Source organism: Falco punctatus (assembly GCF_963210335.1).
Source record: "Falco punctatus genome assembly, chromosome: 4".
NCBI lineage: Eukaryota > Metazoa > Chordata > Aves > Falconiformes > Falconidae > Falco > Falco punctatus.
Window position 1 is genome coordinate 101,319,766 of NC_137583.1, and position 14,854 is coordinate 101,334,619.

At 41.6% G+C, this 14,854-nt stretch overlaps 1 protein-coding gene across 2 annotated transcripts in view; it reads left to right on the plus strand.

Moving 5' to 3' along the window:
• TRIM71 (tripartite motif containing 71) overlaps positions 1-14,854 on the plus strand; it is an 84,057-nt gene that overhangs the window by 52,231 nt on the left and 16,972 nt on the right. For both annotated transcript variants that reach the window (XM_080387219.1, XM_080387220.1), the window contains one exon: positions 8,233-8,400. In XM_080387219.1, coding sequence (XP_080243345.1) covers positions 8,233-8,400 — 168 coding nt within the window. The remainder of the gene's footprint in view (positions 1-8,232; positions 8,401-14,854) is intronic.

Here is a 14,854-nt window from a genome sequence, read left to right on the forward strand (position 1 = left end):
CCTGTACTGATGTTAGTCACAGAGCTGGATGCAGGAGGAGCCTTGTGTGTATGCTGATTCCTAGCCTAACCCTTCCTGTGCACAGAAGGAAAAATTTCAAGAGCTCTAGCGCTGAGCTGTGCAGGAAAGGGGAAAATGTACTAGTTTGTAAAGACATTGAAGTTTGGTTCTCTCTAAAAAACAAAATACCATGTGCAGTAGCAAAGCAGTTGTCAACTCATCACAGTTTACAGCATCACTGAAGTCTTGGCCAAGCTTTGGCTGAGAGTTTCAGGACACTAGCTTTCAGAGAGCTGAAGAGTTAGGGAGGTGCAGTGAAGGATTTGCAGGGACTTACAGCAGTGACTTGGACAGATGGGCCTGAAAGTAGAACTGGGTTTGCTCTAATGTCTGCTTCCACAGCAGGCTATTTGCTAGCTTGAACTGTTGAATATTTAGATCCACCCACTGTCCCCTGTGCCAAGACCACCCTGCTGCTACTCGTGTCATGTAGATTTGGCACAGAAAGCTGCATTTAAACGGCTAATGAGTTGTGTGTTGAAGCACAGGCTGGTCCTCCCCTATTGACATCTGTAAAAGAGCTGACTTATCACTGGCTGAGCAGTCTACTGGCTGCTGATACTGTTGCATCTTTCCATAGACGGGCTGCTTTACCTGCTTTAGTGCTGAAGCAGATGCTGTGACTTTTTTAAAAAAAACAAAAGAAATTCAGATTTTTCTTAACCTAAACAATTCCTGTTAAAAATTGCAGTTTGTAGACGTACCATTATGCAGTAGTTAAACGATAGACCGCTGTGGGATAACTATACCTGTGCCACCTCAATATTGACGTTAAGAAGACTATTATGCCCTGCTTATGCCTATTTAGGAAGAACTGGAGCGGTAAGTTAAGGTGGGTGTGAGATGTTCTTTCCAGTCCATTGGTGACTGAAATGTTAAGTAATGCGTTAGATCACCTGGCCAAGTTACTTTGCACCCAAGTGCTTTTAGAAAGCTAGCTGATGAGATGGGTGAAATCCAGGTGAGTGTTGTAGTGCTCCCTCCATATTTAGAGTGGATGAACGGGGTGGGTGGGGTGGGGGTACTGGAGCTGGCAGAGATGCTGCTGAGAGAAGTGTTTTGGATGCTGCAGTTCCAGGTGGGTGGCTGTAACCAGGAGCTACAGTCATCACATGAAGTTTTGTTTATAAGATTTTAACTCAGGATACAATTTTATAGCATGCTGGAGCCAGCAGGTCCTTAAACCAGCTTTGTCAAAGGTGTGACTTCCTGTCTCCTACCTCTAGTTTGTGTAGCCTGTTGGCCATGTGATGATGTGGCCTTGAGTGAAGTGGACCTTGATTGTCACTTCTAACCCATCCTTCTGAATTGGCAAATGCTGTTTGCAAATGGTCTCTGTTCCACTCTCAGTTGTTAATACCCACTGGGTTTTCTAAACTCGATTAATGGAGCTATGTGTCTTTCAAAAAACCTTTGCTTTTAACCTAGATGATTTGACTGACCCAGTGTTGTCACATCACCACTCTCTTAAATATGCAGCTGTTTTTAATGGCTTCATGACATCACAGCAGGATCAAAGAACATAAACATTAAGCTGTTAAACCAAACAGACTACCATACTCCTTAAAATTCTTATCTGACTTGATTTGGGTTGGATACTCCAGTTCATCTCCAGTTAAAACTTGAGATGAACGCTGTCGGTGAGAAGATTTACACAGATTTCCAGCTGTGAGGTTGGTGAATTACTGAACCATGCGGCTTAGTATTACGGATCAGCTGATATTTAATAGATAGTTGTCGTCAGAGGTCTCAATGTTCTTAGTTGTGGGTTCTTTTTCTTCCCTTGTGCTGGCCCTACTGCTATTCTGATCCCAGGGTCAGCTGATAGAAAGTAGTTTATTCAAAAACTAACTTTCTGCTGTTTCTGTTTGTTCTGGAAGAGGATCCCCAAATATCTTCGCTAAGATTGGAGGGGTAGTGAAGAGGGGAAGAAAGGAGGGAGGCAGGGAGGTACAGGGCTCCCTTGTAGCACAGATGGCAGTTTCTGTGAGGTGGAATGGCAGCCTGGAGCTGTGTGTGGTTTCACAGAGGGAGCAGTGCTGGTTAGATTGGAGTTTTCATTAGTGAGCTTCCTTCCCCCTCACGTGCTGGGCTGGAAGATACCTGTGTTGGCTGAGAAGCTGGGACAAGGAACCAAACCCACTGGGGGCATCAGGGCAAGGAAGGGTATTGGCAGTAGCGCTGGAAAAATTGCATGTGCAATTACAGCTTTATTTCCTACAAACAGACTTGCATGAGTCTGAAAGTCATCTGTTAGCTGGGCTTTTATTATTCCAGGTGGGGTAAGGAAATAAAGCTGAATTTAACAGAAGGGCTGAATCATCCTCTTGCACTTGATGAACTTGTAAATGGACCAGAACTGATCTCTGTTCATCCAAGTGGCAAAAGACGGCAATAAATAGTAAACTGATTTCACTAATCATACTTGGTACAACTTTCTTTGCGTGCTCTATGCCCTGTCTAGCGTAGGGCTGTAATGCTTCAAGATGCCCATATTCTTACAGAAGTTTTGTTCAAATATTGGCCTGAACTTGAATTAACTCTTCTGCTGTGGAGACCTTGTGGAGTTGGTGTACCATTTCCCGTTACCACTGGATGCAGCAAGGAAAATTGGTCTTAAGCCAGTCTCTTCTATGCCAGAACATTAGGTCAAAATACAGATTTGAAGAGTAATTTGATCATTAACTGGTACAGAGAAACATGAAGTTTTTAAGTATCTCTGAAAGCAAAATGTTTCTGGTATACTGGGAAATAGCCTGTAGTTCTGATGTGTATCACATGGCTTGCTGGTATCTTCAGTGTTTATATTTAGTATTTAAATTTAATGTTATATTGGTGCAGAAATTAAGGTTCCTGAAAATATTACTCTGATCATGGTATGAAGCAAGTTAATTGTCACAAATTGCTATTAAAATGGAAACTAAGGACCAGCTTCCTACAAAGTAAAAAATATTACCTGTTTCCACTTAAATTTGCAACAATTATCTGAATCAGCCATCCTGGGTGGTGTATTTATATGCTGTTAAAAAAAAATAATTGCTGCATGCATGATGCAGGGAGGCAGCTTTTTCTCCAGTTTGGGGGCGGCCATGGAAAGCAAAAAAGCAAACCACATTGCTGAGGGAGGAGGACCAAAATTCCTTGGAAAATTAGTTTATACTGAATTCATAGTCATCTAAGCTTTACACACTACCTAACAAAGCCCCTGGTGTTTGAGTTATTGTCAAGGGAACTAGATAATAAAACACCTTCAGTAATGGAAAATTTTAAAACTGACTATGGGAAGTATTTTCTTTTTTTTTTTTTTTTTTTGGTCATAAACTCAAACTAAGTTAACTTACAAATACTGTTCTGAAACTTCTCCAAAAGGTGGAAACCAAAAGGCTACTGTTCATAAGCTTTTTTAATGTTAAGGTTACAAGGTAGCTTTTAGAGCATCAGGCTTATATTTTAAAATAATGTGACCTTATGTGTGGCTGCCTTGTACAAACTGTTAACGCTGTAGGCTTAAATGGTATCATTAAAAGACACTGAAATGTCACGACAGAAAACAAATGCTTAAACGTGGCTAGATTCCACGTGCTTTATTGGCAACGGCATGCATGTTTGCTCTTAAATGCTTTCTCTCTCTGAAATGAGAGAAATCGAGTGTTTGCAAGCTGAGAGGAAAAGGGCACTGTGAGTATTGCTGGAAGAGCACTTATTTAAACACAGGTTAAGGACAAGCCTCCTCAGATGCTGTTTCTGCTGAGTTCTCCTCTGTCATGGTGCCTACTACATTCCATTGCTTTTGTCTGGGCTTGGTATTTGGGAAATTTTGGTGAGGGCTGGAAGGTGGAGGGGGGGGGCATGCTGGAAGCTGGTCAGCAGTAAGGAGAGGAGAGCTGGTGTGGGAATTGTGGAGTGGGGTCAGGGTTTAACTTTAGTGGCCATTCATCAGATGATGATTGATTGCTGTGCAGTCCCAGGGGACATTTAACAACATCTCCGCCCATCCCCCTGCCCCCTTTGAAAGCAGATGGACCAAAAAATGGGGAGAGCGACACCCAGGAATTCCTGCTGTTGTAAAATGTTTTTACGGTGCACTGTACAGCCTTTCCTGAAGCAATCACATTTATGGCCTTGCTGTTGTATTTCTTGGGCTGCTGTGGCTGTAAAAGATGAATAGCCCTGTAATATGGTTCACTGATTCTGTTTAAATTGAAGTAGGCTCCCTTTATTGTTTTGTGTCTAAAATTGTATGCCACCAATTCAGGAAATATTTCCTGTTTGGGAAATAATCAACCCATAGCTGATTTATTTTAAAATAAATCACTTTTAACTATCTCTAAAACTGCTCCCCTCTTGCTTCTGACTTCTCCATTTATTTTTGGTGGAAATTCTAAAATACTAATTAATTAAGAAGCAGTTCTTAAAAAAAAAAAAAAAACAAAAACAAAACACCACAAAAACAAAACCCCCCACATTACTAAACTTGCTTATGAATCTTTTTTCCCTTACTAGATTAACAAAATGGGTGTTGGAAAGGCACCAGTTTTTATCTTAAACAATTGTATATTTACTTACATAAAAATGCAATTGTTTTTAATTACTACAGAAAGAAAGAATTAATTAAGTGCAATTTACACAACACTGAATTTCTTTGAAAGGAGAAATCTGTCTCTGCTTTCTAATTTCTTTCTTCCTGCCTGTCAGAATGTTTGTGTGGCTTGGAAAAAACAGCAGGTTTGAAGGTTTTTGCGTATAAACCAGGTTTTGATACACTTGGGGAAACAGTGAAATCAACAGGACAATAGTTACTGTACAGCTTGATGGATCTCTTGACTGTATCATCTCTGCCTCTTCAGGTAAGGTAGAGGGGGGCAAATTTTAGGACTCTTCTCTAAGTACTGTGGGGTGTGTTAGTGTGGGGTTTTTTTTAGTCAGGTATCGTAAGCTGATCTCTGTTATGGAAGACTTAGTATTACTGTTGCCTTCCTTCCCACTGCCCCTGCTTATCCGTGGTTCAAGACCAGTCTTGTTGTTTGTCATATAGTGATCACAGAAGGAGCAATATGTGACTATTTTAACAGTGCAACTGAAATGTGGGGCAGCCTTTTCACATTGCTGAAATTGGAAGCTCTGCCAGCCTTTTAGGTACACAAGCGCATCAGATCTGAACTGAGAACACACTTGTGCATTGTACTACTTTTGTCTGTCTGTATTTTTGCAGGCGGTAGCCTGCTGATGGGGGTGGGGTGCAGGTTTGGCTTATTTTCTCCCCCTTCTACTTAGAAATAGGCATAGAAACTTAAAACGTAGCAGTACGTGACCTTTGTGGCCATGACCTAGGGACAGGGATGTGAGCAGGCTTGAGCTTAACAACAAATGCCTGGTTGTGGTTACAAGCACAGGCAAGCTGGATGCTGTGCTGCAAGCTGGGTTAGCTGGGCTGGCACAAATCCCCCTTGCTGTGGCACCCTGCGCAGCCGAGTGCTTTCCAGTTCAGTTCTCTGGGAGCACGGCCCCACTGCTGGGTAGAGCTGATGTACAGCCTCTTGGGTGCTCCTGATGGTAAGTATGTGAGATTGACCACAGGAGGGGAATTGCCCTTGTACCTCTTTAAAGTTTGGGGGGGGGGGGGGGGGGGGGGGGGGGGGTTTATTGTAGTTTGCGTCCAGAAGGGAGTTTCTGGGGAGTTGCTAGTTCATCTTGAAGCTGGCTGACTCTTGCAGTTGTCATCTGGTGGCTAGCTCCCCCACCGAGAGCAGTAGGGGTTACACATTTGTGTGTTCTCCTGTGTGTGTAGTAAATGACAGTGCAATGATGGAGATAAGTCCACTGCTTTCTACTCTTCACCCAAGCCTGCTAACTCTTTTGCTCTCAGATTTAAATCTAGGTTGTTTTTGCCATTTTGTCTATTAAGAAACAAATACGAGGCTTTATCAATGGCTCTGTAGTATTCACCCAAGACTTTCCGGTGCCCTACATGTCCTACATAACTTGCATATTTCTGAAATGAGATTATGGCTCTTTTCTCCATTCTAAATTCAGGAGTGATGTTTTCCACCACATTGTGGTGGGTGGCAAGAGGCAACTGGACAGCTTTAAACTTAGTTTCTCTTTGGTTTGAATGGCTGGATGACTTTTTATCACTGGATGCTGACTTGCAGCAGGAGTGCTTGGGTGATAGGACTGATGATCTGTGGTGTTTTACTGAGCTTTTGCTTCTAGTGTTGACTATTTTGGAGGACTAATAACAGATTTAACTTGCTTCTGGACTTCTGTTCATATGGTCACCATTTTCCTTTCAGCTGCTGTGCTTGATTGAGGCCCCAAATCCCTGCTGTATGTTTTAAAAGTGTAGCTGATTCATATGACTTAACTTGATACCCTGTCTTGGTTTTCATTCACTCTCAACTTCTCAGTTGTTTAAGTGGAGTCATTCAGCAACATGTAATAAACATTCCCTGTAATTTCAACAGCAAAATTACAGAACTGCATGAGTAAGTGAACATTGTATACAGATTTAGACAACCGCAGCATAAAGACAAGGAACCCTAGTCTAGCTGAGGAAGATGATGCATTTGAACAATGAGTTTCAGAGCCAAGGTGGCTTTTTACTTAGAAAAGACAGAGCATGAGAGATACTGCTTGAGAGTTTTAATATTTGAACAGAAGCAAAACGTAAGTGTTCCAGTTTCTCTACAGCAGAACTTCTCTTCTTAAAAAAAAAAGGGGGGGGGGGGGCAGGGGGGCAGTGTTAGTACAATCTGACACGTGTGCACAAACACACACACAGGCCTTTTGAGAACTTAATCCATCTACCATTTCAGCTGTTGTGCTTATAGGAGCTTAAAACGTCACTTCATGCAGCACAGGTGCAATCTGAGGGAATCACCTGTCCTGTCCTCCCCCTTTCCTTTTCAGGGAGAAGGGAAAGGGGGATGTTATGCACCATATCGTGAACCGTTAGCTGGAATTGGGAGTGGCTGTATGACAGCTGTGAGAAGACAGGCATATCAAACATTTGTCTAATCTTTGTTCTGTTCTTGCTCCTTTCTGTGAGGTAGATTTCAAATAGCCGACGATGGAAAAATTGTTTGTGGTTTGAAACCTTGTTTGCCATTGTATAGTGGATTGTTGGCTCTTCTGTGGTAATCTAGATTTTCTAACATCACGCTCTTCACAAAAATAGTGTATGCAGTTAAGAGTAAGACTTTGAATACAGAACTTGTGTTCAAGTGTTGCACTTCACTTGCATCTTTGAAAACAAAACAGCTGATTCCTCATCTAAGAAAGCAGGCTTCCATGGAAGATGCTATTTCTATGTGCTGCTTCCCTCTACTGGGTGGAATGGGAGCAGTTATGGCTGATGAATAGATCTCACTTCCTAGGCTAACATCTTGCTGTAAGACTTCACTATGATTTGAATATAGGGGTTTTAGGGTACTTTGTGAATAAATGGAGTTTTATTGGTTATCCCCAGGTCACTGTAGCATTCAAATACTCTGATGGGCATGCTAATGTTCCAGTCTTGTTTTCCAACTCAAGCATCTCTAAGTATCACTAGCCTCAAAACACTATGTCATAACAAAGGTTTTTTGCTTTGCTGTTGGGAGTGGCAGGAGGGAGTCTTAGTCTTGCCTGATACTGTTACTACCCTGAACACAAGAGGCTTGCATATGTTGAGAACACAGAGGTTGCTTCTCAGCACGCATAATGTGTTTTCCCTTTCTGGGGGGTGGGTGTGCTGGTGCTGCAGTTCTCCAGTGCATTGATTATTAAATGACCCACTTAAGAGAATGCAGGATTTGTGTATGCAGGAAAAGTCTTCACCTGAAGCTTGCCATAGATGGCATCTCCAGTCTGCAAGTGTTGGCAGATGGCTTCCGCTCTTAAGAGAGGCGATGTGGACACTCTTCCTAGTATTGTATTGCAAAGAAAACAATGACACTTCCATCTAACCGTTAGAGTATGATTTGGAGCTTACTGGGAAGGATAGTTCTTCCTCTGTGGAGAAACAATTGTGAAGTTTTTGCCTATTGCTAGTGCTTGTAACAATCTTTATAGTTGAGCTGTTAGATTTTTATTTATTTATATATATATTTTTTTTTTTACATCCTGGCTCTGTTTTGTCTTTAATTCTTCATTAGATAGTGATATAGATATTTTTTCCCCCCTCTTTTCTAGGTACTGCATTTCTACTGTGATACTTGTTCTGTCCCCATATGTCGGGAATGTACCATGGGGCGACATGTGGGTCACAGCTTTATCTACCTCCAAGATGCCCTACAGGATTCCAGGACACTCACCATTCAGCTCCTGGCAGATGCTCAGCAAGGACGACAAGCTATTCAAGTAAGATACTCCCAACTTGAGTACTTTATTTCCACTGCCCCCCTTCCTCCCCGCAGCTTGTCTGTTACAGGGCAAGGTGTCAAGGCAAAAAGCTCTCTGCTTCTGCTGTCAGTCTTCTCACCCCTTCTGTTCTCTCAGATCTCTGACAGAAGTGGCTGTGAAGTTGCAAACAAAGTGCTGTTATATGAGTTTTGCATTCTTGCAGCATAATGCTGTCATGTAAATCACAATATATATGAAACTCTTTACAAATGCACTTGAGCATGAAGCATTTTGAAGAAAGTTCTGGTCTTGTATAGCAGTGTCAAGCCTGGCTTTGTTTTTACAACTGAGACTTAGTTTCAGATGTCTGCTAGAAGCTGTACAGTCAAGACTCTAACTACCCATGACTCTTGTTATGTCTTCAGTGTTGCCACCAAATGTAAAATATTAATCAGCTGTTGGATTTGTATGAAATTTCTACCCTGCCTGTGCAGAGGATCTGAAGTTATCTGCATACAAAGATTACTCTACACACACAGATGCATAATATTAGCTGCCTAACCTCAGCTATGTTTTATAATGCAAATATAAATACCTGGTGAGGACTGAAAGGCAGGTAGTAGTATGGTGCTTCAAACAAACCACAGAAGGAACTTACATAGGGCAATAACCTGCAGGGATATGTAGATAGTTAACTTTTGCTGAGTAATACCTAGTAGTAACTATTGTATGATATTAGCAGTAGTTTTGCCTGTATAAAGAGACTTTGAATGGGGAAAGCATATTGGGAAGCTTCACGCTGCTATCTTCTAGCTTTTGTTAGCCTCAAATGCTCTAGATTTGAGCTGGATATTCTAAAACTCAACACTTAAGATTTAACTAACAGGATTTTTTTGAGTAAACATTGGTAGAATGCCATAGATAGGAAGTAAACTTACTTTCTGAATTGGGTGTGCTTTCCTGGCACATGCATGGTGCAAACAATAATAATTAAAAAAAAAAACCCAAACAAACAAACCTTTTGTCCACCCATCATTGCTTGTTTTTAGTAGATGAGGAAGTAAGCTTGTTCAGTGGGACAGCAGCAGCTAACTTTCTCTGTAACTTGTTAAAACAGAACCACAAACGCCAAGCTTTTGGAGCTGAATAGCTAATTTAAAACTGCTTCTTAAGACAGAATCCTGCAAACCATAGCTTCTTCCAAGATTTGTTTTAAATTGGATCATAAGGCGCTTCAGTATCCATACTGAAACATTTCACATCCCCAAAATGAGCAAGAAGGAAAGGATTATACTAGTTTAAAGAACCTCACTGGTGCAGTATTATGAATTTCTCCAGGCTGTCCTAGACAAGGGCTTGTCTGTTAGTAATTCAATTACTGCTTTTGACCTCTAGGGCTCTAAATCATCTAACTGGTGCGGATAAATCATCTAAGAAGGGGCTGTCTCTTGGGGTAGAATCTAGCAGAATATCATTGAGTACCACTCTGCTACTATTGCATGAATGCTTTTGTGCCTGGTTGCTTCCTACTGGGTTTAGTTTGCTCATTCCTCCCCCACTTTCTCCTGGCTTTTATGTTGGAGGCTCCTGCCATTGTGGTGAGCCGACTGCTTTATGATGGTACAGGTTAAAGGTGGGTGGTCCTGGCTATGCTCATGTAACTTGGAACAAGCAGCTCAACTGAACTTAGTTTGTGTAGTTTTGCCCTCGTCTAACTACAGCCCATCCAGGTTAAGAGACTGTCTTGGAAGTGGGGGGCAGCTTGTGTAAAGGTTCTGTAAAATGAGCTATCTTTTTCAAGAATCAAGTAGTTTTATTAGTTTAGTGGGCTTTTTAATCTGGACCACTGTACAGAAAAAGGGTAGTAAATGAGCAGATCAGTGATGAAGTTGAGGAGGTGGTAATCTGGAGGAAGAAAACGGGAAGACTATAAAACTCAGGACAGCTCTACTACCTGAGCAATATCAGCAACAACTGGAAGAGCATGTGGTGCAGTGGAAAAGTTGATGCAGTGAGCCTGCTGCATAAGAAAGTTTTCACAGAGCAGAGCTTTCCTTGTTCTTGGGATGACAGGGCTGTGAAGCTATATATTTATCCTAGGGAGGAGACGGCATGTCAGCATGAATTTAAAACAAACTGTAAAGTAACTAGACTCTAAATTAAAAGCAATTGGCTTGAGTTCTTTTCTTAAAGTTTGGAAATGGTCAACAGAGAATTAAATGCTGTTACAAGCTGCAATATGAGGAAAGTAGACTGGAGCTCTAAGAGGCTTGAAAAGTAATATGGTGTAGTAACACAAGTGGGACTGATTCGTGCTGCAGTACTAGTAACTCTTAATAGGCTGGCAAAGTGATAGCTCTCTGACATGAGATGTTGAGGTGGATGAGGACGGGTAGTTGAGAATAAAGGGGAAAAGGTGGAATTTGAAGGGTGTTGCAGGAGAGGGGAAATCAAGCCATGAATCAACTGGCTGGAGAGTATCTGGTTAACCAAAGTTGAAGGCTTTTAGGAAGAAATGTTTATTTAAACTCTTCCTGCAGCTTTGGAGGAAAGATTGTTTTTCAGACTTAAAAAAATATATATAAAAAAAAAAAGCTGTGAGTTGGGATACGTTTCAGCCTCTTGATCCACTGAAGCCTGACATTGTCACTCCTGAAAAGTCCAAACCTCACTTTTCAAAAGGACTTGAAGTCCTCTGTAAAAAATAATAATCCTGGCAGCAAGAGGATTGATTTTTTTTTTTTAATTATTTTTTATTATTATTATTATCCCCCCCTCTGCCCTCAGTGGGGTCCTGCAGCAATGGAAATCTTCCCTGTGCTGCACTGATCCTGGCCTGGATCATGTGTTTCTAAGCCTGACCCTAACACAAGAACTTGTGCTTGTGTGCCAGAGTGAGCTGATCCAGCTGAAAGGGTAATCTTTTTGTGGGATTACTTTTTGGCTGGGTCAGTCCCCTGACTGGTTCACTGCAGTGCTACAAGGATTATTAATGATGCCAGGGAATGGAGCAGAAATGCCCAACACTGTTGCTTATAGGACCTCTTTCTTGTCTCAGTGGAAAGGTATCTTCCTTGCTGGAATACTTTTTTAGCCTTTCCCAGGGACTTGAATTGGTTCACAGGATGATATGAACGCCAGAGTTGACATGGGATTAATGGGGTAAGGGGACGCAGGACCTGATACCTTCCTATATGGGGAGCTTGTCCTGCTGCCATGTTTTACCTCATAAAAGCGCACATTTAGCTGTCTTCTTTCAGAATTTTTTCCAAGGACTGGCCACAAACTGAACATAAATCTCTTATGATGAAAGATAGATGGCTTCTTCAAAATGTCATGTTCTTAAAATACATCTATACATGTGTAATTGTATATATGTATGTATGTGTGTGTGTAATCTAATGCACTTGCATAACAGTAAAGCATTGAGCGCTCATTCCCATTTAGGGTCGATTTCCAGGTGAACGTGTTACAATACAGTTTGATCTGTTCGTGTCAGTTGTCTTAAAAGTGATTTTATTGGAAAACAAACATTCTTTCCCAGCCAAACCTATAGTTGTTTTTGGGATGTTTGACAGCGCAGGCTTCTGCATGTAAATTAATGCAGTGAGACTGGTCATGCCCAGGTCATAGAGGGAGCCACTTGCCTACAAGCATGAAAGGCTTGGGGGGGTGGTGGGGGGTGATGGGGGGGCGGTGGGGCAGGTCAGCCCTTAAAGGCAATGCCTCTTCTCCCAAATTGTGGGGGAGGTGGAATGAAGTAGACCAACACCTTTGTTCTAGAGAAGTGGGGGAGGGGAGGTACTGTAGGAAACTTGGCCAGCCAGAGGACGAAGCTGATCTCTTGCCTTGAGCCTCTGCCCTTCAGTGGAAGCTTCCCGGTGGGTTGCCATGTGGATCTGTGCTGCCCGGGAGGTCGATACCTGAGAAGGATGGCACCGCTGTGCTGCAGGGGATCATTCTGGGCTTGTCACGTTGAGTTAGCTCAGGCACCCTTGTGTGTGGCTTTGAAGTCGGGCTTGCCGGTTTTTGAGAATCTGAAATGAAGCTTTATAAACAAAATGGAGTTAATTGTGCTTTTTTGAAATCTAGGATTTATATCAAGAGACTGAATTTCTTTGTACTTCTAGATATTGTTTTGTGTTGTGTTTTAGTGGGTTCCTTAGTGTAACACATGAGCAGATGGTTATTGGAGAAGATGGATTTGACATGTGTCACTGTCCAAACTACTGTTCTGCCTAGAACTGTAAGCAAGAAGTCTGTTCTTGCAGTACAAACCAGAGTGAGTGAGTGTTGGTTTCTGACATGAGTTAACATGGCTTCTTAGCTCTCCCTCCATCAAAAGTTACTTTAAAATTCTCTTTACGTCAGAATTTTTCTTTTAAGTGAGAATTTTTTAGTGTTACACTTTCTAGGCTGAAGCCTTAAATTGGTCCAATTACAGTGATTTGTGCTATAGCTGTACTCTAGTATTACTGCAAAGCCACTGCTAAGCCTGTTAATCTTAGTCTCTTTACTGCAACTATACTTTATAGGACCTTCCAGTTAATTTTTCTAGTATAAGAACATTAGAAAGTTTATACCCAGTTCTTGTTGCTGGAAAAAAGCTGGTTGTTATATGTCCTGGTTGTTATATCCTCATCTGAAATAGTGATAACTGGAAAATTTATGTGAAACAAACTCTCTGTATCTTAGTTACCATACAGAACTGAAAACAAGCTATGGATGGCACACCTTCCATTTGGTGGAAGAGGGCTAACTTGAGATACATGGAAGGGTTTCCTTAAGATTTTTGTATTTAATGTGCTTTTAAAAGCTAGAGACGGGTTTGCTAGAGAGTGTGCATCTCAAAGCTTTTTTTTTTTTTTTTTTCTTCTCTTAACCTCTGGAGAGGAATTTCAGACTTTGCACCTTCACTGGAGAACTTAAACTAGCACACTTGAATACGGGAATAAATGTCTGAAAAATGATACCTCCCTTCTATCTTTGGATGGATGGAATTAAAAATCCCAAGGACCTTTTAAAAAATGCTTACGCAAGCTAGTGTTGATGAGTTGCAGTATAGCTAGCATAAGCAGCTTTTATGTGTCTCATGGTGTTGCCTCAGTGGTGAGCTGTGCTGCAGTTTGTTCAAATGGGTAACTTTCTGAACTGAATTGATAGAATCTAGCATTGTGGGTCAGCATGTGGATTTAACAGGCTCTGCTGTTTCAGAGATCTAAGTTAGCCTCTTTAAATAACTGTGTGCAGCGTGGATATAACTGGACATACTGATTTAATTTCAGTATCAGACTGCAGAAACCATGCAGTGAGGGCATCAGCACCTTTACAGTAGCTCTACGGTTCTTGTTAGTAGTCCATCAGAACACATACTTTGTAATGTTTTTTCTTTCTCCTGGAGTCTTTATGTGCTTCTGATCATAATTTTTCATTTAAAAAAGCAGCACTAGTGAAAACTTTGGAGTAGTGGTATTTCTAGAACACAACATTTAATTACTCCGTAGGAATAGTTAAGTAAAGATTAAACGGTAAAAAAGGTGTTTTGTTAACTTGAGGCTTCAGTTCTTAATGTCCAGTGGAAGACAGGAAATGTGAAAAATGGCTAAAAAACAGCATTCTGCAAAATGGCAAATACGATTTGGTCCCCCCTGTAGTCAGCCCAGATACCCAGAAGCGCAGCCAAAGGTACTGCTTTGCTACTTCTGCCTCTTGCAGTCTGTTTCTTCATAGCTTTGTGTTGTAGCATCAGTGGCTGTGTCAGAGCCACTGTAGCAATAGCATGTTACTAGTTTTCACCTCAAGTGGTTAAATGTAGCTAAAGGGGAGCTCAGAGAGGTGCCCACCTAAAAGGGGGCTCACAAAGGACTCCGGGGGTCCAATACAACCGTCACCTTTTACTCAAAACTGGCTGGAGCATGTTAGGAACTGGCCAGGCGTGCCTGGCTCTGCTGTCTTGTCCTGGAGAGGAGTGTTTGGTTTGGCTTGTCGTACGTAGGCGCTGGCACCCTGGGTGCCAGGTCTAGTAAGATGTAAAGCACTGTATGAATCACAGGAATAGCAGATGTATTAACAAAGTAGCCTTTTCTGTTTGTACAAAATATGCAGAGAATAAAAACTGAGACCTGCACGTTTAATAATCCTCGTTAAATATTTTGAAATCTCAAAGTAGAAGTAATACTGCATGCCATTGTCATCTTCTGCTGAAGTGTGTTTTGAATGTTGTTCGTTGCTATTTAGACAGGCTTACAGATAAGCAAGAAATTCTGAAATGTACTGGTAGCAATAGCCTAGTTAATGATGGATGTCTGCGTTGCTTTCCTTCATGAAAGCATGCTTGTCTGCACCACTGGAAGCTCTATGTGGCAGGTTTTCTTTTGTTGGAGACTTTTGGAATATAACACCTACACAAACACTGTTGTTACTTTAAATTTTACTCTGAGGAACTGGAGTACTTTCAACCCTAAAGTTTACA